Genomic DNA, 27,794 nt, shown 5'->3' on the forward strand with positions numbered 1-27,794 from the left:
GAGTAAGTCATGTTCAGCAGGACCAACATTTAGAACCTTCCATCACTCAAGTACTAGTTTTATTTCATACTGCAAAAACCCAGGCAGCTTTGTCAAATATAGCATCTATAATATGTTTCAAAGAAACTTACACTTTTCAAGTACCTGCTTTTATTGATAATTACCGATTTGTTGCCAAAGATCTATTTTTAACCATTTGACATTTACATTACAATCCTGCATTTAGTAAAATTTGTTAAAATATATGTTTATCAACATATATTACTATGAACACTTCAGTGATCAGAAATGGGATCAGATACTTTATAAGGAATGTCAGTTCCACTGACCTACTGCAAATTCCCAGCAACTGTAAAAATTACTAGATTTTTAAAAAAAATCTACATGCTCATACCATATAGCTATCTTTATACCCCAGCAGAAGAAATGGAGGTGTGTGGGTGAACTATTCCATATCCAGAAAGTCATAACCATCATTAAAAGCTTTAGTGGTTTATGACATTTCAAAGTAAAGAACAGTGACAATTCAGCATAGTCTAAAAAACAGGACCTGTGGCAGGAGTCCACTTCTATTTCTGGCTCTGTCACTGGTGGGCTGTGTGACCTTCAGTGGAGAGGTACACCTCTCTTCCTTCAACCACTCCTGGTGCACAGGGAGAGAACCGCCTTTTGCTATGTCCCTAAGTGACTAAAAAGTGACTACAGTGATGATGGCAGATGGCACTGCTGTAGAATACAAAATGGCAAGGGCAGAACAAGGGTAAGCCACTAGGCCTCCAGTTTTGTATTGGAAACATGCAGCTCTCCCCTTCAGCTAAATATCATTAATATCTTATTGGTTTTATTCTCAGTAACTGGTAACAAAAAAACTACATCTTTTGACTTACCTGACCCATTCCTTGTCTTTGCAAGCAGAGTAGAGTTGCTACAATAAACTGTAATTAGTTCTTTATTTATCTAGTTTTGAACCGCTAAAACTCCAAATAACAAGGTTTAACACCATTCTTTCACAGGTCATCATCAGTAACATTTAGTAAATTTAATTTGCAGGACCAACCTGAGCTTGCATAACTTAAATAGTTCACAATTTAGCCTGTCAATTTTAAACAATAAACAAGTAATCAGAGATAAGAAATGAATACCTCAAACATTTGGTATGAAGAGATAGTCACATTTACCATTATACTAGCCACAAAGATTATAGTTTAACATAATTAATTTTCTAGTACAGGTTACTTGCACCTTTAAACAAATAAAAATAAACCCAAACGAAAAAATTGAGCTTGTTATACTTGGATCCACACTGAACTATAAAAATCTGTCATATTTCTTGTCATCTGACTGCTACTGAGTCACTGAAATACTGTAAATCACCTTCAGCAGTGATTAATGTAAAAACTGTACTTCATTACAACCATAAATGAGAACACATCCTAACCATTTTTCACTATTTCACATTTTAGCAAAGTAAGAAAGAAAGCTTAAAGAATGTGGTTTTAATTTCTCTCTCCCCTTTCCTTCAGAATACATCACTGTCAGCTTCCCAAGAACAGCACATCCAGGGAAGATTTCAGCCATACCATCATGGTGCACAGCTGCCTCACTGACAAGACACAAGGTAAACAATAAGTGCTCTATGAATTTGGAGCCTATTTTAAGAACAACTGCATTTGTCTTTGAAGAACAGTAAGAGTTTCTCAACCTACTTAATTTGTTTTAGAAGTACTTGTATTAAGATGGTCTAATGAGTTCTTTCTTCCTAAATCCTCTCTACCCTATTTGACCATACACTTGGCTTCAACCCCTCCTTGGTATTTCACTTCCACTGCAACTAGCTCATTCCTTCGACATTCTCCTCCTCCCATATTAAAAGATTTCAGAGTTTTCCTTCTATCTCTAGAACCAACTTCCCATAATCATTTTTTTTCTATTACAGCACATCTTTGGTTACTGTATCATGCTGCCTCTCTGCCCCTAGACTTAAAAAGTATCTCTGTTAAGTTTTGCACCTTTTCTGCTAGTCTGGTGTTACCACTTCTTGAATCTACCGATTCCCAGTCTGCAATCACATTTTACAGATCAGATGCTGCCAAACCCAAATTGACTTCCATATTCTCTCCCTAATCCAGCAGTATTTCCAACCTCTCTGAACTTTTCACTCAACTGCCTTTGTCTTCTTTTCAATAGCAGGCTTCTGGGTACATCCCAGATGTCTCAAATGTATCTAAAAACTTAAACCACTTCCTTGTCTGTCCAAATGTCCTCTGCAGATTCATTTTTACCATTATGCCTAGGATTACATGCAAAGAAGTGTTGCGCTTTCTCCTCTTAAACAACATTTAAGCTGAAAATTTTAAAATAAATCTATTTTTAAATGGAGAAAAAACCTCAAAATACAGAATAAAATCTGTTCATTTTATATCGCAACATAAATTGTGCATTAAGATCTAGAATCTTGCTCAAGGAACCCAGTCATAGTCTAAATACGGAGCGGGTTTTTTTTACTAGCATTTAGTTCCACTTCATGTCATCAGGGCTATTCTCTGCAAACAATTTAAAAATTACATTAAAGAAGAAAAAACATTTATTCAATGCCAGTTGGTAGAATGGAAACTTGGATACACTTGACTAATGAAACAGAGAAAGAATGACAGTTGCAATATTAACTAATACAGAGTCCCCTTCTCCCCTTTTATGTGGTAAAAATCTAGATTTTTCCATGCAGATACACACTGAAGTAATTTTCAAGTCTTGTGTCATTTATATATTTAATATTAATTCTTCTTAACGGGCCTTGATATTAAAAATTAAACTGTTCAAATTAAATTAGCATTAATTTACTAATTAAAAACAATTTCCAAGACAAGCAATCTATATTTAATATCGTGTCTTTCTACAAAGACAGGAAGAGTACTTCCAATGCTGTTATACAGTACTTGTGCCTAAAAAATGTCCTAAAATTTTACATTTTAAAGTGTCAGCCTGATTTAAAACCTTTGATTTTTGTAATAAATTCTGAACTTGGCAATCTACATTACAAGAGTCTTATCTTCCCTTTTTAATGGATAACTAAGTAATATGTCATCATTCAAAGTTCAAAAAATGCTCATAGGAAAGAGATTTCTAGCCTGTCATTGCAAGTTGCTATGGCAACCACCACAAAGGCTATGAAGGCTCTAACCTTATTCTGATGAATAAAATGGGAAAGAATATCACAAGCTACTATAATGAAAACCCCTGTACTATAAGTCTCACTGAAAAAAGAAACCAAAGGACTACCTCCTCTACCCCATTTAACAATATCTGCACCGTGAAAAAAGCCTTCATTTTACTATGAAACTATATGTCATTATGTTTTAGAAATGCCACAACTCTGCCTCTCTTGTGACTTTAGTGTTCTTTGGTTTACAGAAATGTAAGACTGAAAATGAGATTTTAGTGTCTAAGGACAATGGGTGTTATCTGCACGAAGCAATAGCAGCAAACAGAACAAGACTATAAAATACAGTAGGGAAAAAGGTAGTGAAGATGGATTCTACCATAACAGTCTAAAAATAGATTCACTTCAAATGAAACGTGTCTAGTTGAAAGCATCTACAGAACAAACAGCTCCATCTAGAGGTTAAAAAGCAAGGGATATTAAAGCAAGCTTACACGTAAAATGTTCTCAAGACTTATTAAAAATACCCTCCAAAATGATCTGCAGGATCTCCTAATTAAAATAAAAAATTAGCTTCAAAATACACTATGTAAACGTCACCTGATCTTTGAGAATCTAAGTTTTTAATTAAAAACAAACTGAAGACAAATCTTGCAATGAAAATATCTAAAATCAAAACCTGATCGTTCATACCTTAAGCTTCTTGCATTTCAGCGAAATTCACACTGAAATACTAGCCTCAAGGAAGTCGGTAAATTTTGCCAGTTTTCAGTGTGATCAAGATTTCACCACCACAGAATGTAAATCAACGAAGTCAGCCTTCCAGCACCACTTCAACAAAAATTTATATTTGATGTTGAACACTAAGTGAATGGTCCAATAAGGAATGAAACCTCTTGCATGTGCAACACTTTTCAGGCCCCAATCCTTCATACTTACCTATCATTTTCCACTTATTTCTGCAACAGTCAGAATACCCCTGCTAAGCTCTTATATGCTCCAGAGCAAACTCTACTTTGCATGTCATCTATCAAATTCATCATAATCATATGTTATGCCTGCAAGGAAACGATTACTTCCACATTTTAGGACAAAATCCAGGCTTCAGCACATGCTTAAGAAACTACATCAGGCTCAGGTAAAAGAGGCCAGTTATTTCCCTTGGCAAGATGGGAAGAAACCAAACCTGCAGCCCACTGCCTGCATCAGCAAACACTCCTGTGCTGCATCTGCAGCACTAGGTAAGCAGCCTCTGGCTCCGTTTCTGCACCTAATCCCCCAGTTCTAACACAATAAAGTTGTATTTGATTACCCAAGACTCTACAAAGACCATCAGTTATCTGGACAGCTGATTTTCAAAATAGATCTTCTCTAACATGCTCTCACTTCACTAGAAAGCTTTAAGTATGGGTGGATAGTCCTACCTCCCACTCTCCTGCTTTACATCTTATTTTCTCCACTTTATACTGGTTCTGATCACTCTCCATCTAAACTCTACACATGCGTTACAGTAATGCTTAAAATACATCACCAGGACTGTCCTCATGATTCCTCCCAGATTATATTTTACCTTGCAGCCTGCATTAAAAAAATAATCCCATAAAGGCATTGTTTCTTGACCCCATACCAGATGCTTCCTAGCTATGCCTCACAATGCAAGTAGTGATACAAAACAGAATTAAAAGGTCAGAAAATCAGGAGCAGAAGACTGCTGCTAGAAAACCGTTGGCTTAGAGGTCTGCCGCATTACTGCTCCAGAACAAAGGCATGCTTTGTTATTCACTCCATGCTTCTGATAGTGTTGAATTGTCTCATGGCATTTTTTCCTCCATTTTTTACACTTTCCCTATCTTTATCCTCGTCTCAAATACTTATGCCTCTTTTCTCTGCTCCCATCTTGCTTTTTCTATTTACCTGTTCTAGAATTGTACTTTCTTACAGTATCCCTACTCTTTTTACTCTATGTTCTTGACAATTTAGCCTCATGAAAAGATAAACATTGTTTATGATAGACCAAAACATCCCTTCCAGCTCCCCTAAAAAATACTAACAAGCCAGAACCAGTAAAACAACTGAAAAATCATTTTATTACCATTAATACGTGATTTTTAGAAGTCCAAGCACTGCACCTCTGAAAATCAGGCTATTTTGTGCCAAAAGACACTGCACAAACTATTCCTGAAAAATTTCTACAAGGTAACACATTATTCCCATATTTCAAATAGCGCTTACCAGGAACCTTTCTTGAGATATCTTTCAATATCAATTCATGTACTGTATTCCTCTGAAAAGTATTCAATTTCTTTGAACATAGAGATCTCCAAACTTTTAAGAAGTCATAGAACCTCTTAAGTTCTGAATATTTAGCAAATACAAACCACAGCTTGCATAGGATTCCAGTGCCAGAATTTCCTGCTGATTGTTTATCACAGTTTGAATACAAATATATGTTTAGGATTACTGGTTTATAATAATTTGCCATGGCAGAAGTAAGCCTCATTTTGGTTTTATTTAATATAACGTTTTAAATAGCCCTTGAATCTAGAACACAGATGATTTCTTAGGAAGCATGACTGAGCATTACAAAAAAATGCTATAGGCTCTGGAAAAAACTTCAAAACCTCAAACCTATTTTAACCTTCTATTAACATGTACTAGCAAAGAGAAATAAGGGCCTTTGAAAGTAGCTGTTCGTATACAATAGCTCCCTTTTCACGCTCAAGTTCACCAACTTAATGCGAAACAAACTCACTACTTTTTCAATCTATCAGATCCCACACAGGGAGCGAGGAAAAGTGAAATGTTTCTCCTTCAGCATTCTACTGCAGGATCTCCAATTTAGTTATTTGTATCTCAATGCATACTTCAAAAAAATCATACTTTAACTTCAGCATTGCAACATTATTCACACATCAGAGGAAAACATTGATTTCTAGCATGAAACGAAGCAGCGACATTTGAAAACAACTTTATTTGCTCTGAATATCAAACATAACATACATCAGAAGCTTCAACAAGTGGGGGTGTTTTTGGTCATAATCCTGCTTGCTGACCCTACTTAAAATTGCATAACAATCTTCTATTTCCTTTTGGAATAGTTTGTATGCCAACACATCTTTGAGAACAAGCCTAGTCTTACTAATCTAATTTTGCAGCTTTACTGCAAGATCCCATATTACACACAAACTTTCTGGTGTTGGGCTAAGCACGGTTTCCTTTAAATGCCATCAACATAGATAACAGGGAAGGGAAAAGTATGGAAGAAAACACCATTCTGTTCTAATTCTAACAAATACAAGAAATATAAGGAACTCAGCTGTGCTTTCACTTAAATCTGCTCAATTAAATCAGCTGACTAGAAATTTTTAAATGAAAAAGTACTCCAACAAACAGAAACCAAACCCTGATTCCTCACATGTTCATTTTTGGTGTTCTAAATTAAGTAGAAAGATGGCACCAAGATACTAAATCTACAAAATATTTACATCAGGCTATTAAAGGTCTTCCAGAAAATAAGTGTTAACTTGACATAGGAAGCAAAGAACTGATGTTCCCCTGGCTTTGTAAATGTTTTGCAGATCAATATATGCAACCTAATGTTAAGCTCAAGACCAAAGAAAGTAATTGCTACAAATACTTCTCTCACATTAGATAATCATATATAAATATTTTCACCAGAAAGCATAACACTATTTTCTCTACAAAAACACAACTTCACTTTATCCAAGTTCAGTTTTGAAGCAAGTCCTGTGTCAGAAGCACTGGCAGAATTTGCACTAATAATTATCCATCCATAATAAAGCCTACAAAGGAAAGTTTTAACAGTGCTCATTCTTTGTTGAGATATTTTTAAAAACTCCCAACAAAATTATAGTGGGAAGCAACCGAAGTGGGCTTTGTGTTTTTCCAGGCATCACTTCCTCAGAGTGATAGCTTTAAGCTTTTGAAAATTGGCAACTTCATAAAGAAAATCATAGCCATTCTTCTAAAGGCACCAAAATATTTCAAAATTTATTTCCAGAAGGTAGAAACTCCAGGCCTTTGATGAAATGTGTTATTTATGTATTATTTTTTTCAAATCAGGAAATCAAATTTAAAATCAACTTAAAGGAGAGGAAATTTGTAGGAAAATAAATTTAAAGGAAAGGAAAATCAATTTAAAGGAAATGGTTTAAATACAAGTACAGGCTAAGCAAGCATTTCAAGTTCTTCGCTCTGTTTCTTAACAGACAAGTTTTGAAGAATTGAAAACCAGATCTTTGCTCAAATATACGAATAAAGGCTTTTTCTTCTTCTCACAAGAAAACAGTCAGTTCAGAAAATACACTGGCAAACTATGTGACACTAGAAATTAACCCTGATGCTACACAATATTTTTAATGCTTTAACACTTTTTTTTTTTTACAGCTTAAAAAAAGCATCTTCTCAACTCCTCAAAACTCAAACTGATTATTGAAAGTACTGTTACCTTGCTGACGTATGAATCTGTTTGTCACTTTGGATCAAAAAAAGCTTCTGTAAATTACTTTAGTAAGACGAAGAAAAAAACCACAAAAGTACTTACATCGCATTTACTTTATCTTCTGGGCCCTGAACTTGGCCTGTTACAGTTCCTTGACTGGTATTTTTAACCCAGCCAACCACTCCTAATTTCCTAGCTTCCTCTTCTGTGTACTGATTTGAAAAATAATGAAAAGAGGACAATCAGTGTCAGCACATACACCACACCTATACCACTTAAAACCCCACTTTCATTTTCATAGCTAAAAGATCTACACTTAAGAAAAAAAATACTCCATAGATAATGCTCATACTCAGCCATTAAGATATTCCTGTCAGCTCTGAAGTTGCAGCAGAAGCAGCCAACTTTTGAAGAATGAGATTTTACATATACGTAATAAATGCATGAGTTAATTCGCACTTTCATTTTCACAGCTTTTAATACTTTTCTTCAAAAAAACTATACATATGATGGCTCCCACCGAGCTATTACACTGCTTATAATAAAAGTAATCTTCCTCTTTGCTTTATCATATGTACATGCAGAGAAACCTTCTGGCTTTTTTTTTTTTCCGCCTCATTCACAGGGAGGCCAAAGACTTGCTCCCCTTATTTCAGGAACTCTTAACACAGTTTTGATCACAAAGGACTCTACTAATCCCACAGCACTCCCTTGTACCTAGCTCTACTGCTTTCTATAGCTCCTATCACTGCTCATTTGCCTCTTCAACAATCACAGTGTCTAAACTCATTAAATTTGCTATATGTACCAGCTTCTGAGTTCCTTTTCATTTTAAATCCTTTCCACCTGACTTTCACCTCAAACTCTACCCCCAGCTGCTGCATTACAACTAACAAATAGCAGCAAAGGTCATACTGGCTTTCTAATACTTTTGCAATACCACATCAAATTATGGTTTCACAGTTATTCACTTCTTGTGATGAAATCAGGAACTTCTAAGTACCCTGTGTTTTGAGGTCATTGCTTCTGTTGTTTTTTTTAAACTTTCATTTTCTGTCTTTCAGGTACATATACCGCATATTTCTTTATATTAAAGGTACCTCCTTTTACTTCTTGCATATTTAGTAAAGAGGTGTAAGAGTACACGGCCCATGTTTTTATCTTGTATTGCAGAACATCAACAGGCTGATGGCTCTAACAATAAGATCTGAGAGTCTTCAATACATTTTGATGGGAAATAACCACCAAACATTTCAGAGTATGTGCAGTAATGCCCAAAACAGTACACAGATACTCAATGTGCACACTGCATTATCAGCCTCTTTAGGCACTTATAATGCCAAGAGCCAAACTTTAGACCAATATGATTACATCCCTGAAGATTAAACAAATTTTGGGGTAAACTAGACAATGAAAAAGTGTTGCTACCTAGGAAGAATATTTTCCAAGTTGATTATGAGCAACTTCTCCATACTAACTTGTCCAAAATCATGAGAATACAGCTGACAACCTGTTTCTCAATGCTGCTTATTAGCTCAGGACTGGCACTGTGGTGTGTGTTCACATGGCTCCAGGTCAGTTCAAAACAAGGCAGAGCAAGCTTGTACCTGCGCCCACCACATAATACGTGGACATACACTTTACACTTGGTAGAATAACTAAATTCAAGACATACTATATTGTAATCCTCTATCCACTTCAATTTTGCACTATTTCACAATACATATAGAAAAAACGTATAAAAACTTTTAGGTCTAATATTAAGGATGGTCCAACTATTTTCAGACGAAAATCTCTTATCTGAAACATGCCCTCTTGTTTCTTGGGTTTCTGTGAAATGCAAAACTACCTGCTGCACTTTCAGAGCTGGTGGAGATGTCTGGCTGGGACATGAGCCATAGACTGCATGTTTGTAGCACATTGTTATAAGGAAACACAATAAGCTTCCTTGAATACAGGTACTATAATTGCATTAAAAAATTAAACTGGAACACATTGTTCAGCAGCTAATGTCAAGATCTTCAGAGTTAACCATTCTAAAGATCAACATGTTATAATGCTCTTGTGGTTGTTTTATCACAAGTAATCCAAACACCTTTAAATACTATGCAAACAAGCAACACATTAGTAAGCTTTTAAAAATCCATTTTAATATACCAGTAATAGAAAACTTTTTCTTTTCTTTTTAAATCCACTTGCAATACTAACCATTTAACTTAGAACTCCAAGTACAGACTGGTTACATTTATACTCTACAAACCTGCTGCCATATTTTTAGCACTGGAAATACTACACTGTAAAGCAGAACCGGTAAATCGGACATTGCCTTACCATCCTGAAACAAACACCTAGAAAAAGAAAGAAAAAGACATTAAAATCATTTGAAATACCACTTCTAGGAATTTCACTTTATAAAGTTACAGTAAACTGCATACAAGTCATGTGTAGTCTTTTTTTAACAGGTATTTCAGAGAGCAGTCACGAATTTTAACATTGGGCAAACTCTATACAGAGTTTGGGTACAAGCCTTGAGCCTTCCCTTTGGCAAACGGTTATTTTCATCAACACAGCGCAGGCAGCTTTCTTTAACGAAGATGCTGCAGCACGGGAATTGCCCTTGAATTAACTTTCACTTTAAAGTTTTGCTGCCAACGCAGGACGGGACAGACGGATGTTCCCCCATAACCTCCCTGACAGAAGACGAGACCATAAACGCGGGTAACGCAAAATGCTTTTGACAGACCAGCCTGCGCTCCCCAGGGAACCAGGCGAGCCCTTCAGTGGGGGCGTATTTATAACCTTTTTACCCCCGTTCCCGCTGGGGACGAGGCGCCGCGGCCGCTCCCCCACACGACGCCTTTCGCCTCAACCCCCGCCCGCCTCACTCGGCCCCGCGCGCGCATGCGCCATCCGCCACAACCACCTCACCCCCTCCGCACCCCGGAGCCCGTTTTCACCTTGCACTCGCCCGAACACTTCGTAATCCACCGACTTGAGGGCGCCGGAGGCCTTCGCCAGGGCAGACATGGCGGCTGCGCCGGCGAAGAGCCGCTGTCGCTGTTCGCCGGGCCGCGGCCAAGCGCGGCCGCCGCGCTCCCCCGGACGGCAGCGCGCGAGGCTCAAGCTTCCCGCCCAAGCGGCCGCCTCACACCGCGGCCTTCCAGGGATGGCGGGAAGGGGCAAAGCTCCCAGGACGCCTGGAACCTGCCCCCCTCAGTCAGGGGTCGAAACCGCCACCCGGGAGCACCGCTCCCCGCCGTGAGAGACGCGGCCCCGCAGCTCTGAGGGGAGCTCAGCCGGAGCACCAGCTGCAGCCAATGGCGCCTTGTGAGGTACCTACTGTGCCCTCAGAAAGGCGTTATTCCCTCGTATGTTGGAGGGCAGAAATACGTTTAGAGGACAAAGATGTGAACAAAACTGCTTCCTGTTTCAGGGGTGGTGCAGTAGGTGCAATACACCCAGCTGGATTTCCCACCTCGAGCAGCCCAGGTAACCAGCGTTAGCCTTTTCCAAGGCTTTGCCCGAATCATTGAAACAAAAAAGTATTTGCCATACGTGGCTGAACTGAGGTAATTTTGACTGACAAGGTAGAAAGTAGTTGAGAGCTAAAACATACAAAAAAAACCCCAAATTTATCTTGGGCATCCCTTCCTGGGCAAGGGTGCACGACTGATTTTTCTCACATCTCCACATTACTTAAGCTTTCACACAAAGTTTCAAAAGCTCATTTCTCTTCCCTGTTCAACCACCAGCCTGAGGCAAATAGCAAAGCTAGCAAAGGGCTGGGCTCCTCACCTGGAGCAGCAGGCCTTAGAGTTAGGAAGCTCACCTCATGCAAACTATTTGCCAGACCAGCAGTGATAACTATTAGTGCTCATGTTTTCATTAGCAAACATTTCCAGAAGTGTTTGCATGTAATTTCTTTTATGTAGCTGTTAACATGCAAAAATACAGGCCAGAAACTGGTTGTTCAGTAGGCCAAGCTTCCAACCGAACACCACAAAGATTTTTCTTTGGGGTGTTCTATGTCTGCTTGCAGTTTAACTTATTTCCTACCCCATATTTGTTTTTTTCTGAAAAAATATAAGTGTCTTCAGGCAGAATTGTACACTAGAGACAGCATTTAACCAACCTCAGAAGATGAGCTCAACCTCCTCTTAGTCACCAAGAAATAAAGGCAGGTTAACTGTGACTTCACAATAAAAATCATAATAACTTTATTTACTTTCTCCATTAGGCAATTCCCTCCCTCACACCACTTCATGTCATAGCAGTAATGCAGCATAACCTGAGTTGTTTACATGTTTGGATCTCAAGACTAGAGGGAAGTTAAAATTAGATCAAGACATAGAAAAAAATAAAATTGCTTTTCCAAGACACATCAAGTAACTAGAGAAACAACCATTCCATTCGGTGCAGAACAAAAACATTCATATCAATTCAGAAAACTTCCAGTATCACAGGGAATAGGAGCACAATGGAAAAAGTTTCATAATTTGCTTTAACTATATAGCATTAAATCAAACTCTTGCCTTTTACAGGGGTCATACATTTTGCTAGTATGTAATCAGCACCATTTTGTTTTTAAAAAGGAGGATTCTACAGAAAGGAACAGAACGCACTATAGACTGAAAATCTTTTGTCATTTGCTGCCATCTATCAGTAGTGAAGAGCAAGACAAGTGAAAAATAAATTTACAGTAGCAGCCTATTTACAGTAGAAAGCGTTGTAATACAAACCTTGAAACCTGGTACTGATTACACTTTGCTGCCTGCACATTCCAGTACTGATAATGGCAACCTTTGTTTTATCAATAGAATCTTTGACTTTTCAGCTGAGTTTTCTTTATGTCACTCAGTTACATCTCCTCATATCTGCACTGCTTGATCTCAGGATGGGAATCCGTTCCTGTCACTGTCCTTGAGAGCTTCCTGGCTCAGAGATACTCATTTCCTGTCTTCCTACTGCTATTGTCTTTTTTCAGAAAAGTCAGTTTAAGATTATTTTTTTTTATTTGGCATAAGAATATCTTGCCATTCTTTCCCTAGATGAGTCTGGGTTTCTCATTATTTCATGACAAGTAGCAGAGATACCATGCAGAGTCTGAAGAACTCCAGAAGATGATACCATGAAACACCTAACATTCTATGGTACAAATAATCAATATGAGTTAACAAACAGTATTTAAATACTCTAATTAGCAAGTGAGCTTTAGGATATACTATCAAGAAATGTAGACAGTCTGTATGAAGTCCATAAAATTCTGAAATTTTCTCCCCCCTCTTTCAGCTGTTTCCTGTAGGGTGGTGATGTTAGACTGAGAAGAATCAGCTGGTTGCACTTCCTAAAGCTACAGCCAATTGTAAAAAATGCCAAACATCTATTAAGGCATAAAAGATATTCCTTGGTTATACTGAAGAGGAATGCCAATGATTATGAGCATTTCCTGCAATGAACAAACTGTTGTACCTTTAGGATGAGCTTGAGGATGAACAGAAAGTGTAATGCCATAACATCTGTAGCTCATCTGAAGATAAAATACAGAGTCTTTCATACTGCTGCCAGCTTAGCTGTTACCACGTGTTGGATTCACTTTGCTACTCAGTAAATAAGGGTGACCTTTTTTATTACTAAAACAAAGCAGCAACAATAATAATTAATATCTTAGTGAGAAATTCCAGGGGCTGCAGTAAATTCCAGTGATGACCATTACAATGCTAGTTTGCTCCAGCCTTTGCTGTGCTCACAACACTTGCTTTTTTAAGATTCATCTCCTGTTTCACCATATTAATTTCACTTTTCTGTTCACTACATATACTTGGTAATTTAAATATATGCTAGCCAGCTTTTATTCTTCTGTCTCTTTCAGAAGACATTGTTTTGTGTTCTCGCTTCTGCTATACAGATTGACTTTCACTCCCAGCACAGCATCATATAGGAACAACTATTATTGCAACTTAAGCTTGTACAGAAGGACTTCTTTATTCTGCAAGGTGCTTCACTTAGGAAGCTTTTCACAATTGGGGAAAACTCCATTGTAGATAAGTCTAGATTTTCCACTAGGTCTCTTGCCTCTGCTCTGAGCATTAAGCCTTTAAAAATTCCTCCTAGTACTTTGAAGTGCAGTAAAATTTTCCCACTATCCTGCCTTTAATGATAGCATAAAGAAAGAATATATCAAAGAATATCATTATTAGAAAACAACAAAAACCTGTAACTGTGCCATTGCAGCCAAACATCAGAGAACAGCATAAGTGTGGCTATGCAAGGAGCTGAGGGGCATCCCAGCGCTTAAAGTGACAGTCCCACAGTATCTGAGCAAGGCAGGCAGAGCCAGGGGGAGCAGCAAGGTCCACCCAGGAGCAGAGAAGACTAGACTAGACACGTAGCTATAGCACAGAGGTAAGGTGCATCCAGAAGGACTGGAGACCAGTCTGCTTATGACTTGAGGGAAGGGAGCATGCTCAGCCCTGAACTTAAATGGAGCTCATGGACCAAGAAGCAAAGGGGTTGTGACTGGGTCCCAGGTGAGGCTGGTCAGGACAATTAGACCTACTGGTGCCCTTGACACTGACCACTATCAATTAAAAGTCTTTGATAAAAGAATTTCTTATTTATTAAGCTTTTTTGTTGTTGTTAAAGTTATTTTGAAAGTTGTAGGCTTCATTTATGCTGTTTGTTCATCTCTGGCACAGCGATTTCTTTCAATACCCACTACTCCTGCTTTCTCTCTATGTGGCTGGCACATCACACCACCGTATCTACTTGACGTTTGCCACTCCTAAAATTACTGTCCTTGGCGTTCACGCAGATGTCCCATCAGGCACATTACTTCCCACCTTGCTGTCTTAATACATCCTTCAACTTGTAACTATGCTGCTATTTTTCTGCACCATTTTAATGTAACATGGCTTATCCTCAGATGTGTCCATGATTGCAATTCTGCTCTCCTGCTACCTTTTTGTAGAGTTTCTTGCACAATCTACAAACTATTAACATTCCTGACTTTTCTTTGGAGTTCACCCCTCTCTCTCAGCCATCAACTTGCTAGCTGATATCTTTAGCTGTACATTTTCTTTAGAATTTTTAATATTTGTGCAACTCCATCACTCTTTATCGAACCAAACTCTAAACTTGACTCCCTTGCAAATGGTCCCCAGCTGATTTTGATGAGTAGCTTCCCAAAGGATACCAAAGCCTCTAGATAAAAGAAGCTACTGCTTCTCTTACCTGGTTATTGCTGTTACTTAAGGAGCACTGAATGCTTAGGAAGGAGGTTAGACACTACAGAGGTTTAGTTTGTCCTTTCTATTGTCTTTTTTTTTTTTCTTGGTTTCTGTTAAATGTGATGTATGTCAGTCTCTTCTATCCTTTAAAATAATGCCCTACTCTTCCTTTGTGCTTACTTTTTCAAACAAAATGATAAACTTCCTCTTTTCCTTCTTCATTTATCATGCTTTCTTCTCCTAAATTGCATTCATTCTCATTATATCATTTTTTTAATAAAAACTAATAGGATTTCAGCTTTACAGGTTTTATTTCAAGTTGCCCAAGGTTCTTCAGGGTTTTTATTTTGCAGTCCTTGCTTATATCACATCTAAATATACCATAAACTTTTTGAAGGCTTAATTTTGACCAGCTGTGAAATAAGAGATGGCCTCATTTCATCCCACTTTTTCCTTTTTCTGTGGATCACTGGCTATCAGTAGCTGTCCTCTTAAGATCAGATTTAGAAGCCCGAAGCACAGGACAGGCTCATAGTAGGATTCTTGAAAAGCCTTAGTCTGCATTCTTCTGTATGAGATATAAAACAATAGCTTGTTGCAGAACTACTGAATTGAAATGTTATTATCAGGCAGAAATAAACACAAAACAACATTTATTCCATATACTTTAGCATAAGACAATGAAGTGTTCCTAGCCTGTAAGGGTTTTGCTAATACTGTTATCAGTAGCCATAAGTCACCTTATTTAGAGAAAATTAAAAATCAAAAGGAATGGTTGTAAAAGTGTCAACTGAAGTAAGCGTTTAGGCTTCGTGTACCACAGAGAGTCTAAGCACTCTATAGAGAAGTGTAGAAAAAGGGTATCTGTTAAAAGAGAGCATCTGGTTATAGGTTAACAAGCCAAAAAACAAAGTAGTGTTTGGCAAAGATTAAGCCTCACCTTGAAATAAAACAACATAGGAGGAAACTGTTTTCTTTAGCTGCATCATAAACAAAAAATTACTTTGTACTGTAGAACTGCAAAACTTGAAATTCAAGCATATAAATTTTATAAAATCTTTGAGGATGATCTGCCTGGATACTTATATTGTAATTATTGCTGTGTAGCCTAGAGGAAAACTTTAACAGAATGTTGAAAGTAGTAGCGCATTCACTTTTGAAAGAGGATATGATTACCCTTCTGAAAAAATAAAAATGAAAGATTGTTGAAGTAATAATGCATGGACAAATGTAACAAATGCTAAAATATTTGCTTGGTGGTTGAGTGATTAAATATATTATAGATGAATCTACAGTATACCCATACCACATGCAGGTGACCTGGTTACAACGCTTGTTTCCTGATCCATTTATAATGCGAGATCCAAATGCAGCAGTCCGATCTGGGGGGGGACCCACACACCTGTGCAGAGGCCCACTTAAGCCAATGGAGTGTCATGCCTACACAGATCAGCTTACAGGACTGCAGTCAAAGTTTGTGTGGATGGGACCTAAATTTGTCCCTGTTGTGCTCTAAAATCATGGACTGCTTACATAAAGTAACACAAGTTAAATGGTGGCAGATACAAAATTGTGAAGCCATTATTTTACTGTGGCTAGACTATATTGTGTAGATTCTGGGTTACTTTGTGCTTTTTCAAACAGTTATTCTGAGAGCCTACATGTAGAATAACCATGTTCTTGTACAGCAAATTGCATGGAAGACTTCTTGTTTTATTAAAGCCCTAATTCACTATCCTGATTCTGTCTAGAGCATTGAGACCTATCAACTGTATTTTTCCCTGTAATGAGCTTTTATTTTTTAAGTTAGAGCAGTAATCCCCCGTTCTTTTGTTTGTGATCCTATTCACAGCTTGATAATTTTGTTTGACATCATATATAGATAAGAATATTTGATGAAACTAAACTTCTGTCCACTTTTCAATGGTTTTTTATTGTTGCCATGTCAAAGTCCTTAGTTTACTTAATAAACCACTAAGCCTCCACCAACAAAGCCACAGTTCAGATTTTTCAGTCTATATTAAACTTTAAAAAGTATTTCCACTGATACATAGAAAGAAAGAATCTTCAGGTAAGTCAGTTCTAGTTAGTAGTAGTAAAAATTTTAATCTGAAAACATAATAAGGAACTAAACCACCAGATAAAAATAAATGCTTCGTATGAAGAAATCAGCCCTGAAGACTTGCATCATCATTGCAAAGTTCTCTTAAATCATAAAGTGTTGGTAAATAGAACATGAGAATATAAGCTGATGTTTCCCATAGCAAAAAAAAAATCCATCTCAAACAAAAATGTGACTGATAAAGTTATTCTGTTGAATTCTAAAGCATAAGAATCAGAGGGTACAGTTTGGGGTCTGTCAGTCCTGTGCTGGCATGATGGGTCAAGTAAGTCTTGTCTTGATGATTAAATCCAAACACAAACCCACCTACTATGATGCCTGCAAGGATTTAAATTTGCTGGGTATAACTTCATTACAGAAGATAAGTATAGTATGACTTTATAAGCAGTTTGTGAACAAAGGGACAGTTTAACTGTAATAATGTTTTAGTTTTGTGAATCCAAGACCAAGGAGTTATGCAAATTAGATTAGATCCTAAACTAACAAACATATAAAAGCAATGTTATTCAGGAAAAAGTTTATTCTGCTTGCAAAGAGAATGTTAAAATTCTTCAACTTGGCAAGCTGCTCTTTTGGTGTTGTCTTTGTGATCTCTGTTTTACCTGGATTATTATTTAACAATTTGAAATGCCACGCTTCCTGAGGTTTTACTGGAGACATCAGTGAGCTCCAAAGAGAAAGAGAAAAATTGCGAAAGGGCTGGGGCTTGGTAAAGAGGGCAGTCCAGACCATCCTCTTACATTTAGAAGGAGAGCATTAGAAGTCTTAGTCACACGGTTTGATAGGAAAGCAGAAGATTTATCTGACGTTTCCTTTATGAAATATCTATTCACAGGAAACACATTAAAATTTGGGGGAAACATTGACTGACATGTTCCTCATGGTTATATTTTCTCTTATGCAACACAATGAGGAGCAAGAGATGTGTTCATTTAAGGCAGTTAGTTCTTTATTGCCATTGAAATATGGGAAATTTAAACATCACCCTTCCCACAGCCACTAGAACAATGATGTCAGATTTTGTGGAGGATTTAGGACTCTCTAAAAGATCTAAGAAAGCACAAAAGAGTGTGGGTTGGTAAAGGAATGGTTATAATGGAGGTGGGTTGACAGCTATTATATTTTCCAATTCTGTGAAACTATTTCATTCATTCTTATTAACTGCATTAGCCCACTATTTAGTCTTAAAAGCAGCAAAGAGAAACCCTAATTAGTATTTCGAAATCTTGAGATGTATTACTGCAGCCTGTGTCATCAGGTATTTCAGTCAAGTCCCGATGAATTGATTACTGCTTCGGTTCTTGGAACTGGATAACTTCAAAAGCTTAAATTGCAATTTCTGTTGAATTAGATAAAATGAGCTATCTATCTGCTATTATTACAGGGATATCTGAGAACCAGTGATGGCCAAGTAACTGGTGGAGGGTCAGAATAGCTTCTTAGATTTAGCAATAAATATTGTCATATTGTTGTTTTAATACAGACATTCTCTGGCAAAGTGAATACTCTGTTCCAAAAATTCACTTTACGTTCCCATAATATTGCCTCCTTAAATTGGTACACTGAGTTAGTATTTTTGCTAGAAAAATAAATGGTAAATTAGTAATAACAATGAAAACACGTTGATAGGCTCATCTTTCTAAGATTGAAAAGAGAGAAAGCATGAAAGATAGTAAGTCCATAGATACTGTCTATATTGTGACATGTGAAAACTCTCAAATGGTTTCAGATGGTCCTTCTATTCCCTGTTCATAGTTCCCTGGTACAGGACCTTGTACTGGTAAGAGTGAACAATTCTTTCCTGGAGAAGCAATGTTTATGTACTCACTGTGTCCATCTGTCTGACAACCTCCCATATATTTCTCCAAGTTGAATCTGATGGCCAGCTCCAATCAAATGAGGGGAGTATGTTTCAAGGACATTAACTTGTGACAAATTTGGTGAAAATCAGGATCTGGATGAAGGAAGATGCTCTCTTGCCTCTGAAAGGTGGGATGAAGCTCTAGAAACACATACCACATTATCTAGATGCAGCAGGCAAGACCTAGTGCATGCCAAAGACCCACCTATAGGGCGGTCTTGTGTGCCCTTTCTTTTGTCCTGATTAGACAGGGTTTATGCTTAGATAAAAAGGTTGCTGCTGTCGGACACAAGATTCCATTCATTCTTACGCTACCTTGATGCCAGCTTCCCCATCCAACCTAGTAAAAACATTAGTAGTTCTGATAAAATGGGAGGAATCAGCATGATTTTTGTAGCAAGAATTCATGTTTTGAACCAACTTGAATGCTTTTGAGAAATCAGTGATTATATGGAGAAGGGTAATTTGGTTGATAGTGTGTTTCTGGATTTTTAAAAAGTTTTTGACAAAATCCTGTATTAGATTACTCTGAGCAGTAAAAGCAAATGCCGCTGTGAAGAACTACAGAAGTATCTCATTACACAAATGACTGGGCATTAAAGAGTCAGACTAAATTTAATGTTATTAAACAAAGTAATGTGCAGAGCAAAAGCACACCAAACTATGCAAACACACGAGTGGTTTCTGGGTGAGCTATTTATTATTCAAGAAAGAGATTCTGGAGTTACTGTGGCCAGTTTTATGAGAAGATCAGTGTAACGCTCACTGGCTGTCAAGAAAAGCCCTTAGGAGAAGAATGTTAACAGAGCAAAACAGAAAATACCCTCAGGTCTCTGTGCAAACCCTGTCTGTAACAAATATCCTGTTACAGTCATTCCTCACCTCAAAAACAACAGAAAAGGCAACAGACAAAATCAGTAAAGATGATCTGAAGTCTGGAACAGCTTCATATGAAAAAGTCTAAATAGACTAATATTTTCCTGTGTTTTCTTAAGACAGACAAATATTAGCCTGTGCAGAGAATACCACGTAGGTCTGTATAATCATAAATGGTGAATAGGCCTCATTATTTCTCACATATAAGAACTTGTGGGCATCAATCTAAATTACCAGGTATCAAGTTTATGACAAACAAAAGGGAACAACTTTTCACACTGTGCATGAATCAGAAATTGTGGCTGCAGAACATCAATGCCAAAACATAATGAGCTTAAAAAGCAGATGAATGAGGGGATGAAAAAACAATTTAGCACTATTAAACACAGTGAAATAGCCTGTGACTCAGGATGTCTGTCTGTGAACTGAAGAAAGTGGAGAGTATACAGAAGGGAAGTAAAATTGTACACACACTCAGTTCTTAGTCTTTAGTTCTCAGTTTTAGTCTTGTCACAGGAAATTGTTCTTGCCCATTTCCGCAGCAAAGACTGAGGTCAGTCTTAAAGAAAATGAAAGCTTTCCTGGAAAAAAGTGTTTGTGTGGGCTGGAGAAAAAAACGCACAGAGCCCGGGAATCTAATGAGAAAAGAGAATATTTAAGTTTAAAAAAAAAAAAAATCAAAATGAGGGAACCAGAAGGAGATACTGAACAAAGCAATCCTGATGGCATCGACCACTCCCTGAAAAGCCCCTGGAGAGCTGGGGGGTGCTATCCCATGTTTTGAGCGGAGTTATGATAGCATTAGGTACACAGGGTCTTGGCTGGTATGGCCATTCTTGTAGCTGATGTGATACAGAGGTGGTGTGCTCGCAGCTAAAGCACATCAAGCCATTGTACACTGTGTTGGGATCTGACAGTGATCCTTACTTGTCAACATCTCTGGTACCCTTGACACCACCCCAAATTCCCTTTCCTCCCAACTTTCCATTTCAAAATGCCCTGCTTTTCAGAGGTATTAATTTGCTGGGGATAACCAGAGTGATTCAGACCTAGCTTGTTCTAATTTCAGAGCCTGTCACATCTCCTCCTGATACCATTCTAAATACTGATGACCAATCCCTTACTCTATCTTTCCTAGGCAAAGAGGGCTGGAATCTCCAAGAACAAGCATTATTCCAACCATATCTCATCAGAAAGATTAATTCATAGCATGGTTATAGGATTTGAGCATGCATTTGGCAAAGCCAAGAAAGCATGAATCAGATTCTGTATTCATCCATTGCAATGTTACTGAAAAAGAAAACACATGGGGGTTGTAGATACTGCTATCACTATCTGTTTGAGGAAATAACAGTTAACGCCTACTGCATTGTCCTGCAGAGCTCTCTTTTGAGATTACAAGCTATCTTTTCTGCTCTTTTTGTTCAAGACAGATTCTCTCTCTCGAGTTTTTTAAGCTTCCTTACTTTTTAAGCTTCTTTCACCCAGTTTTTGGTACTTTGCCCAGCAGGAGAGTAGCTTCTGGCTTTATACCAAATATGGCTCAGTTTTCCACTGGGCTTAGCCTTTAAGTTACAATACACAAATGTGGCAAAAGTGACCTTTCCCTCTCCCTGGGTTTTCTCTGAATTTACAGTCCTATTGTTTTCCTTAATTAGAACATTCCTTCTATCCTAAATGGCTTTTTTGACAGTTACATTTCCAAGGTTGTTAAGAAATGTTAATTTACAGTCATTGTTTCACCTTGAACTCTTCTTAACAGGACACCTGACACAATAATAAAACCCACCAATTCACAGTTCCCTGAATCCCAGTTTTAGTCAGTGGGACCTGCATTGCCATAATCATGCCCCTGGCACAATTATTATTCCCATGTTACTAGGATATAAGTACAAACAACTCTCCACATTAGGCCAAATGAATGCTAGTTCTGAGCTTGTTTCACATGATCCTCGCAAAGGTTTGTTAATCTGCTGGATGTCCCCATAATACCCCATGAGAGAAGCTGCTGCTTTAGGAATGTGCCAAAAAGTCTACCATGCAGATTCAATGCATAAAACAATGCAGCCAGAAGCAAAGTATAAATAATTCTTTAGCAGAAAAGGATTGGTTGCTTAAGGGAATATTTAAGTGAGCTTGCCTCCCTTCCAGAATTCATAAATATTTAAATATTTCTGATCCACACATCAAAATAGTGAACACACCATCCACCCGAAGAGTTAAAGCCTGAACAACCACTTCAGCTATGGCAGTGATAAACACAAGTATTTGTGTTGAATGCTGCTTGAAACAAGGTTTAAAACCTGAACAAAGATTTTGGGCTGCTGTTTGATTTATCCTTGGTTGGGAAAACAGACCTTATACTTTTTTCTTTTTTTTAAATAGACATTGCCAATTTCTTCTAACTGGAACAACATGGAAGACCTTACATTTTCAGCTAATGCCTAATTCAAGAGAGGAGACTGCAGATATTTTAGGATGAAGAGTACCCATTCACAGGTTCCAACCATCAGTGACATCCAAATGGGCTTTGAAGGCTTTCCTAAAGGAAAATATTTATAGTCTTCTAATGTGAAGAAGCACACTGCTGTGTGTGAAGTCAATGGGACTATTCGTGAAGTAGGATACTATCAAACAAGTTGGTATTTCACAATTTGTTCCTATTTCGAAAGACAAATCCTGCCCAGAAAAGTTCTATATAGTTTCCATTTTGCTAATCTAAGAATTGGAGGGAGACTGAAATGAAAGAAACGAATAGACAAACCAGAGAACTGAGAACTGCAGATGAAGATGCAACAGATGCATTTACCACTGAAAAAAAATACCATCAGGTACTCAAGCACTTGGGATAAGGTCTGCCACAGTTCTGCTTTGACAAAGGCAGAGTAGCCGTATGAAACTGCAGAGTCCATAACGAGCAGTTTCTGTGCAAGTGACTGCAGGCTGCCAAGGGACTGTGTTTCCTTGATTTCCTAGAACAGCAGAATCCCCAGGACTGACCTTTGCGAGTTCACTGTCATCACGTGCTCCTCTGCAGCTGGTTTCTGTTTGGTAAGACAGAGAGACAGAAAAATCCATCTCTGCCTCAAAAAGGGGAAAAAAAAAAGTAGTAATGTCTCTTTCTCTGAAGTTGGCTGCATTTATTTCCTATCCAAGGAATTATTATTTATTTCAAACAGCTATGCGTAATTTGGAAAGAAATCAGCAGTAATCTCCTATAATGAGGCTCATATCTATTACTTTTTCTGCCTGCAGGCACAATGGTTTCCAGGGATATCTTCAGAATTTTCAGACATGTAGAGGAAACACTGTCAAAGCCAGTTTCTCTTTTGTAGATTTGGGACAATTTTGCTTTCCAAATCTCAGGCAATAAGACACCTAAAGAGAACAAATCCAGGGAGTGGAGAGGGAAAACCAATTTTGCTATAAATTAATTTATTTCACCAAGGAGGATTTTGGTCCTGTTTTTGTACAAACAGTGACTGTCCATCCTTGTAAGAACAGTAGCCCACTAATTTTAGCTGGGAAAGAGAGGAAGCCAAATAATATCTTGTGAACTGATATAAGAGAGGATGGATTTAATTGCCTGAACTTTCATAAACAGCACCACCAGGAATGTAGAGTGAAGGATAGCAATGCTGCACGTTATTTGGCCAGCCTTGTCTAAGTAGTAAAGTTGTACAAATTACACAGGTGCCCATATTAAGACTTCAAGCCCTTCACAAGTGCCTTTTATTTCTGTTCAATATAGGCTGAACTGAGAAACGTTCCACTTATACCAAAACGTGTATCTAAACAGGCATTTTAGCAACAGAACAATATCAGTGTTCAGTGTGTACTTTAGGTGATAATGAACCCGCCTCCCTATACAACTAGAAACATGTAATAGAGTATTTAGACAGCCTTACTTTAGGGACCTAAAATTAGTTACTCTGAGTCACACTTTAGAAGAACCTATTTTTGTCACACACTATACAGGAAGCTTAAGTTCCTTGGCACCTTATTCAGAAGCTGTAATCACTCTTGCCCCCATCCTCCAAATAGATAAATTCTCTCTAAAACAGAAGTTTATGCAATAGGTATGTTTCTAAGTTGTAGTCTTTTGGCTCATTAAAATTTTCTCTATGTTTAGGTAGATCAGTGTTTGTTGGTTTTTTTTAATAATGCAAAGGAGGTGACATCTCCAGATGAGATTTTCTAGCTACAAACCAGCATACGTATGTTGTTTTCAAAATCTGTGTTTCTGTTTCTTTGACTTAAAACTAGTGCTTTAAATCTCATTCACACACTTCAGGAAGATTGGTTAGACTGACTAATCCTACTGCCATCTTGCTAATTGTTTCTCAAGAAAGTAATAACTGCAGTGGAGTTCCTAGGGGCAGGAGTGTAGATGAGCAGCTATAAGTACTGCTCTTCACTGTTTATACCAGACAAGGAACTGCTATTGCCCAAAATCTTTAGAGCAACTCATTTTCCCAGGGGCAGGGGAGTAAACACTTTCACAGCAGGCTGTAATTACAGGCTCATGAAGGGATGGAGCAGCTCCTTGCAATGAAAATGCCCTTGTTAGTCTAAAGACTTGCAGCTAGTAGTCACAGATAAAGATGCTGCTTCTTGGAGAAAGTAAGTTACTGCCATCTTGTCTGAAAGTTGGTGAGCAGGATGGCAGCAGCTTCTTGACTGTCTTTGGCATCTTTCAGTGCCTGCTTTGGATGACTGACCAATTTAGAAACACAGCAATGAGAAAAAGTCTGAGGATCCTCATCACTGACAACATCAAAAAGCAAGCTATTCCTCTTTATTTTTGTAGTGTGGCTTTTTGAGGTATAGGGGGGTTCACAGATCAGGACAGGTATGATACAGGTAATATGAAGCTCCTGTTGGATTGGGTGGGATTTTTTCCAAATTGTAAAACGTATAGAAGCCTGTCACTCAAAAAAATATTCAACTTTTAACTTAGGTTGGAAAGGACAGATGGGTCACTGAGCAAAATGTCTATGTAGGAAAAGTAGTTGCCTGAGAGCTGAGACAGTAGAAACCACGGTTAAGGTTGAGTGACAAGTTTCCTAAATACTGATGACAGTGCTGGTGTTAGTTGACCTAAGGCAGCAAGCCATCCAACAAGGGAATGTGTGAACGATGTGCAACGTGACTTAAGCCACTGTTAACAGTCGAAATGTCTCATGAATGGCAGGATTGTATTTTTTTCACAACTACAACGTATAGATTCATCAATTCTCAAGATTTAATGCCAAAAACAACAGGTGGCAACCATATTTGGGTTGCTCTCAATTCATATTCCTCCTACTTAATAAGAGAGGAAAAAGCCGTTGATGCAAGTAGCACAGGCGGGTTCCTTGTTATGAAAGCTAGTCCTTCATCATATGACTGGGGAACCAAATGTGCTTTTAGACACTGCTGCAGCCAAAACATATTGCAAATGTGAAGAACAAATTTATTTTTGACTCACTTGGCAAAATGTATCATTTTTTTTTTCCTTTTAAACAGCAGAATGCCAGCATACTGGGGGGAAAGAGATGTTTTTTTAATAATTAATAAATGTAATTAGTAAATTAATTGATATGCAGAAAATACTTTGAAAATGCAAATATTGTATGTATGCTTACGATTGTAATTCTGAATGGACTCAGAATCTCTTTTTCCTTGTTTCAGATTCTGAAAGCAGGAATCACATTTCTGAGAACAAGGAAGTCAAATTAGTATGATGACTATGTGAGGTGCTGATGGCATACTTTGCACATTTTTCCCGGAAAGGTAAGTGTTTCATTCTGGCAGAAGGCACTTGTGTGTCTGAGGTACAAGGATCACAGATGAGGAGGCTTGCTGGTTCAGATAAAATAGGCTCCCTGAGGTCAGAGGTGTTTATTCACATTGCAAAACACTTAGAAATGTGCGAAAAATCAAGCTTCAGTTTTAACTTGGGTTAGAAAGGGCAGAAACTGCAGGAGTATTTTTTCGTGATAATGTAGCTATGAAGCAACAGAATGCAGCTTTGAAATTCCTCATGTATCTGCCAACTTCAATTTCAGAAAACTGGACTATAATTTTGATTTTTTTTTTTTTTCTCCAAATCCAAACAAACTTTGCGTGCTTCAAATTCAATAAACACTTTCCCACATTGGAAATGGCTGTTTGGACAAACAACCGTTGCAATTAAGTAGGAAAGAAGAATTGCCTGTAAATGGCAGAAAACAAGTAATTTTAGACTTTTCAATTTCAAGGCACGTATATTTTCACTCTTCCTTAATCATTAATATTTTTTTATTACATCTTATGGGCCAGTTATCCAATTTATCCTTCTCTGAGTTTATGATAAAACTATTCATTTCATAGTGTTTAGCAACACCTTTTGCTTATTCCTGTTTTCACCAAGAAAACACTAAAACAAGATGTACTTTTTTCCCATAGAAATTTGAGCATAGTCAAGTTTCATTTTTAATTCAGGAGAGAAAGGACAGAAATTCATGTGTAGATTGTTTTGCACAATGTAGATATGAGGCAACAGAAAGTAATTGTAAGGCAACTGTGAAAGATGTCAACAAATACCCTCCGAATCACAGTAAAAATTATAGCCACATCCAACCATTTTATAATAATGTAGAAGTTGATATACATAATCTACAGGATTATGTGATACAAAATCTAGGAACGGAAGGGTATTTCAAAAGTATTGAACACTAAACAAAAGGGTCGTGCTACCCTTATTAAAACTATAGGCCTAGGAAGGTGAGAACAGGCAGAACTAACTTTGTTACTTTGATAACTGCTTGAAAAGGCTTGACCCTTTGTAGCACCTCAATCAAGGGAAACTAGCAAAATATCTCTTTTATTCTAGTCTGATCCCATAACCTAGGACAATTCTTTCACTGGAGCTTTGGGAAAAGGAGTATGGTACACTTAGAGTGGTGATAGATTTTTCCCTTTCCCAAGATATTACATATTACATGAAAAATACTTGATGGAAAGCTATAAAGTAGCACCAAGTCTCCTTTAGGCACCTGGGAAAACCTTATTTATATAATGCTGGTTTATTAGTACTCTTCATCAGAGAAAACCTACAGCACTTGGGCCAATTATTTTTTTGGTGACTGTAAATCAACCTAGTGTGACTCTGCTCACGCGGGTATAGGTGAATATAACACACGGGATCGTTTCCTTTTGCAGTTGGCTGGTAATAAAAATAATACCTGATACAAAAGGCATATAACAAGGTGGTATAAATGCACTCTTCAGGAAAACACCATGAGACTATCTGAGCATTATGGCCTTTTCTTCTTTTCTTATCACACTTAGGTTTGCCATGGCATTTCTCCTCTTCGTAATGTGTTTCAGCATTTAGTTAGCCTTTTTTTTTTTTTTTTTTTAATTTTAAGCAGAGCTAGTTTGAGCATAAAGATCAGAAAACAGGATTTGCCCTTGTCAGTAGCTTTAAATCTAATCAGTTTGCAGCTGTTGTATGGTCACGATGTAATTCTTGAGGGGAAATTCAATTAACAATTATATTTAGGAGACAGCTGGAGATAACAGCTATCAGTTCGGCCAGTGCTGTTACTACGTTTCCATCACAAGCTTTATCCGACACCCACAGGCCAATGCCGGGACGAGCCACCACTGAGCTCCCCTTCACTGACTAGCCTTATTTCCAATAAGCCTCTTAGGCAGCCACACAATCTGCTATCAAACTCCATGACTAATTATCTCCATTATATCCCTGCTTCACGTTACAGAGAATTTTTTGGGTGAAGACCAACGCTGGGTGCTCTTCCCAAATTCCGCTCTTGGGAACAGCGGGAAGGTGGATGTTTTTATTCTGAATGACGTGTTCGGAGGGCGGCAGCTTTACCAAAAGGGCTTTATAATAAGCCGCAGAAAGTGAACTCTGAACTAGAGCGGCAGTTACGGCCTTTCCGCCCACCCGTTTATCCGAACGGAGATGCGCGAACGGACGGCCCCGCGCCTGCGACCGCCCTTTCCCCCTCCGCTGTGAGGGGCTGCTGGGGGACACCGGGAGCGGCCGGGTCCCTCCCTAGGGAACCGGGGGGGGGCTGGTACCCGGTACGCCGCTG

The 27,794-nt window shown here is 38.0% G+C and overlaps 1 protein-coding gene across 3 annotated transcripts in view; it reads right to left on the reverse strand.

Moving 5' to 3' along the window:
* Positions 1–10,736, reverse strand: part of ACYP2 (acylphosphatase 2) — a 55,458-nt gene extending 44,722 nt beyond the window's left edge. Inside the window, exons 1-3 of one of the 3 annotated variants that reach the window (XM_074578627.1) lie at positions 10,580–10,736; positions 9,954–9,970; positions 7,725–7,834 (exon numbers count right to left, since the gene is read on the reverse strand). In XM_074578627.1, coding sequence (XP_074434728.1) covers positions 7,725–7,834; positions 9,954–9,970; positions 10,580–10,649 — 197 coding nt within the window. In that variant the 5' untranslated portion in view covers positions 10,650–10,736. Of the gene's footprint in view, positions 1–7,724; positions 7,835–9,882; positions 9,971–10,421; positions 10,516–10,579 lie in introns of those variants that run through there. The other 2 variants (XM_074578628.1, XM_074578629.1) reach the window with 2 other exon arrangements.
* Between the last annotated feature and the right edge of the window lie 17,058 nt (positions 10,737–27,794).

Source organism: Larus michahellis, chromosome 3 (assembly GCF_964199755.1).
Source record: "Larus michahellis chromosome 3, bLarMic1.1, whole genome shotgun sequence".
Lineage (NCBI taxonomy): Eukaryota > Metazoa > Chordata > Aves > Charadriiformes > Laridae > Larus > Larus michahellis.